Raw genomic sequence first — 4,303 nt, forward strand, 5'->3', positions numbered from 1 at the left:
CTTCAAGTTTGTCTGCAACCTTCACCAAGAAGAGGCTTGCAAGTATATTTGATGGATCATTCAGCAACTGTTGAACATTGGAACAGAGAAGACTGGGCAGGAGATGATCAAGGTGTTGGAGGAGGACCTGGCACACTGGATGCATGTTAGGTCAGTGCAGGCATGCATGAGAGAGGCCTGAAAGGAGCTGGCTGCTGCTAAAGGCAAGAAAATTTCTTATAATTAGCTCATTAATCTTGGAACTTGATGTTCAGATACGCATTGGCTAATTTTTTGTATATACTGTACATTAATTGATCTCAATAATTCACCTGACACAAGTCTGTTTCACCTGACACAAGTCTGTTTCACCTGACACAAGTCTGTTTCACCTGACACAAGACCCTTTCACCTGACACACACAGAGACAGCTTCCTGCAGTGATTCCCCAGAGCACAATGACCTGTCAAGGGGTATACTGGTCATCTGGGGGCATAATGGGTTGCAATGATCATTTAATTTCATAATTGTACATACTGGTAACTAATGCTAATCTATATCTATACTGGTTCAGCATTATCATGATGGGCCCATGCTTACAAGCAATGGCCATGCCTGATGTGGCCTGGTCAGGGTCCTCATGCCTAGACGCGGGCCGGCAGGCTGCGGACCTTTTCACCAGGCCGCGTCATGGGTCTGCACGACTGTAGATGTCATTCAGCGACTTTACTTGTGCAATCAGCGTTCACTTCTTCCAACTCTGGCATCATGCGCATCCCGTCCGTCCTTTTGGCGATCTTATCGCTCTCAGTCATTGCACATCCGATCCCAGCACCCTCCGGAACACAATCCTTTGATGGGGAATATGCCTTGTGAGCAACCATTCATCGCACATTGTTGTGCTACTGGAGACTCGAGTATTGATTTGACATACAGGCAGAGAAGCACTATCGACGAAATGTATGTTCACAAGGCGCTCGCTATGCGGGACGGGTTTTTTAAAAACGTTGTGGACAAATTTTCCAGCGGCATTGGGTCGTTTAAGAAGAAGAAATAACAGGAGCTCGCCGACGAAAGTCCCCATGAAACGACCGCAAGACTAAAGGCTCAAGCAACTGCAGCTAAGGAAGATTGGAAATCCAAAGAGCAGGACCGTGATGAGGCGAAGGTCCGCTACAAAGAACATCAGCATGCATCCAAGTCGAAGGCGAAGCACGCACAGAATGTATACAAGCAGAAGAAACAAATTGCTGAGCATGCCGAAAAGAAGAAGGACGATGCTAGTCGCCAAAAATTGGTATGGAACTTGCACACAGCTAAGAAAGCACATGGGAAGGCCACGAGTAACGAAGCTACTGCAAAAAAGCACCTCGCAACCCTTACCCGTGCTCATCAAGAAGAAACGGATCCACTCCAGAAATCGGAATTCAGCAACGAGATAGAAACACAAGCAAAAGTCGTTAGCGACGCGACAGCAGCAAAGAAAAAGACTAAGGCCCAGGTTGATCGGTTGATCGGTTGCGGCCGTATTCAACAGAGGAGTCTCTGAGGGTTTTCGCCAAGGGTGATTGGTCTTGATTGTGAGAAAAAGACGGAACTTTTGCCATCATCCCGAACGGACCAATATCTCTTCCCTTTCCATGTTTGCACATATTGGTGGGATGCAGAGCGAATTGTTCACCGAAAGATAACATGTATTCAACCCTATGAGACGCAGTACTCTATAATAAGAGGCGATCTTTTCCCTCTGACATTGTCGCCCCTTCGTACTGCAACCTTTGGTTCGGCCACGACTAACGTCCTCGCGCACTACTCAACATCAGTGACAATATCATTCCCCTACCCTGTACAAACGCGCACGGTGATCCACACCGCCAGAACAGAGCAACTGTTGGTCCGAACGCCGATCTCCACCTCATCATCCTTCAGGAGATGACGACTTGCTCCAGGATTGTGGAAAATCGATGCCGTTAGCCATCCGCCGATCGTTTTCCAACCGCACACGGACACAGTTCTGCGAGTCCGCCAGCAGGATCCCAGAGAAAGAGGAGATGGCTGGAACACACCAGCCTTTGGTACAGCGACATCCACCTCTATCCTGTTGGCACTGTTGCGGGATGCGGCGGACCGGTTGGACAGAAAGCCAAGGCAGAGGGTGTAGACGGATGTGAAGGAGCGATGAAATGAGAGAGTGAACCGAGAGGCGGATGTCGTGGTAAGGCATACCCACATGTAGCGCGGTAAGTGAGAGACAATGTCGTCCAGTAGTAGTCAATCTGGGTGCATGTCAGTAGGGCAGAGAGCACAAAAACACATAAGACGTGCGCCTTATATGCTAGCTTTGTCGAATCACATCACTCACGAATACCTCAATCCAACTCAATCCGTCCGTTACCGGCTATTCAACATATACAACCCCTTCATCCGCATCGCCTTCTTCGTGCAATCGACCCATCACACTCTCGCTCTAATCTCCTGCCCGCAACCAGGACAGGCCCAGGACGGCCTCCTCGACACAAGCCACCGCGAAGAAAAGGGGCGCAGTCATCGGCCTTCGCCGCAGCGTTTGAGGAAAGGAATGAAGAGGATGTGGGAGTACACTGGATTCGTGGAATTGACATTGCACAGCCTTCTTGGCACCAAGATGAACACACTGCATCGGCCTCCTCTGTTTCGCGCTTCGCCCACTCCACAGCCTATACATGGCAATGAGGCCAGTTTGTACAGCACTCGACTAACACCGTTTGCTTAGAAGAGGAATCCCTCCATCCCACCGAGATGGTCGCCCTCGCTCTTGTGCATCAGCCTGTGACTCAGCTTTGGGCAGTGTCTGATCACTACCTTATATCAACAGCATCAAACGGACGGGTAGCCTCGCAAGCTGGCTTCAACTCTCCCTGCCCTCATTTGATTCGTGCTGGTCACGACATATTCCAGTTTTTCTATCTCTTTAACCCACTATCTGTTGCCAACAATATATCATCCTCTAGACTCAAATCATCATGCGAGCTCTGGCACTACTCATTTCCCTTCTCGTTACGTCAGCCATAGCCTATCCAATCCATCGGCCCCGTGATGTGCTGCCTTTGGACGATGAGCCCTTCGTGTGCTGTAACATGCCTGACTGATGTAACAAAACTCCGATCCTAGATGTAGAGAGAGGGGTTTTAATATCGATGCCTTCGACGATGCCGGGTTGGAGGGTCGAGGTACCAAGATACCGTCTCAACCAAGTTCAAGGAAGAAGACTCCTACCACTCCCATTTCAAGCGAGAAGCCTCATTCCACTCCAAGCGAGGAGACTCCTCACACTCCCATTTCAAGCGAGAAGCCTCATTCCACTCCAAGCGAGGAGACTCCTCACACTCCCATTTCAAAGGAGAAGCCGCTTCCTCCCATTCCAAGGGAGGGGACTTCTCACACTCCCATTTCAAAGGAGAAGCCGCTTCCTCCCATTCCAAGGGAGGAGAATCATTCCACTCCAACTCCTCACACTCCTCCCATTTCAAGCAAGAAGACTTGGATGAAGAAAGGCGTGGAATTTCACCCTGCCCACAAGACTGTTCAACCCTTCATTCCCTTCGGCCCTGATAAGCGCCTAGTACCAGAAAAAAGGATCTTAGCGTCATACAAAAGAGTCAAAACCTTGTTCAACAACAGACTGAGAAGGGGGAAAGGCAAGAAGGAGGAAGCTCAGGAAGCTCCACCCGATCCAAACGATGAGTAGTTAACAGAGCCATATAGGCTTGTTGACGCGAACCTCGTCGAACATACTCCTAAGGACAACCCTCAAGAATCATCTTGGCATCATTCTCCTCTTGTTCCTCAAGGTTCATATTCGCCTCATCCTCTTCCTCAAGACGCTGGCAAAGCCCAACAGGAGAATATACTCTCGTCGCCAAAAGCTATGAAGAAACAGGAGAAATTAGCAGAGTAACAGAAGGCAATAACCTCGTGGCGAGGTGCGCCCCCGGGTGAGAAGCCCAACAAAGGAAACCCAAACCGGGTAGTTCATAAGCAGTACTCGTTGGAGACCATCGAAGAGGAGGAGGAGGGCAGTGGGTAGCAGATCGAACAATGGAAATGGCACATTCAGCACAGCGGAGCACATATGTAGACAAAATAGTGAGAGTTACGAGTCGATTATTTACAAGCCTTGACGAGGCCAACCCCTGGAAGACGTGTACCAAAAGAGAAGAGGGAAAGAAAGAGGCCGCTGTACACTGTACTGGTCGAAGGCCCTGCGGAACAAGCGGAGGGGAAAAGGTGTGTTGGTACAACAAGTTCAAGAGGACCAAGAGCAATAGGGGAAAAGGGGACAGAC

The 4,303-nt window shown here is 49.5% G+C and overlaps 1 protein-coding gene across 1 annotated transcript; it reads left to right on the plus strand.

The window, feature by feature from the left end:
- Positions 1-747: 747 nt before the first annotated feature.
- DACRYDRAFT_112160 (uncharacterized protein) lies at positions 748-1,528 on the plus strand (the record flags this gene model as incomplete). The annotated part of the gene is made up of 3 exons (XM_040769355.1): positions 748-851; positions 916-988; positions 1,040-1,528. The coding sequence occupies 3 exons, from the start codon at positions 748-750 to the stop codon at positions 1,526-1,528; spliced, it is 666 nt and encodes a 221-aa protein (XP_040624108.1).
- Positions 1,529-4,303: the final 2,775 nt, after the last annotated feature.

This window comes from Dacryopinax primogenitus, assembly GCF_000292625.1.
Source record: "Dacryopinax primogenitus strain DJM-731 SS1 chromosome Unknown DACRYscaffold_24, whole genome shotgun sequence".
NCBI classification, from domain to species: Eukaryota; Fungi; Basidiomycota; class Dacrymycetes; order Dacrymycetales; family Dacrymycetaceae; genus Dacryopinax; species Dacryopinax primogenitus.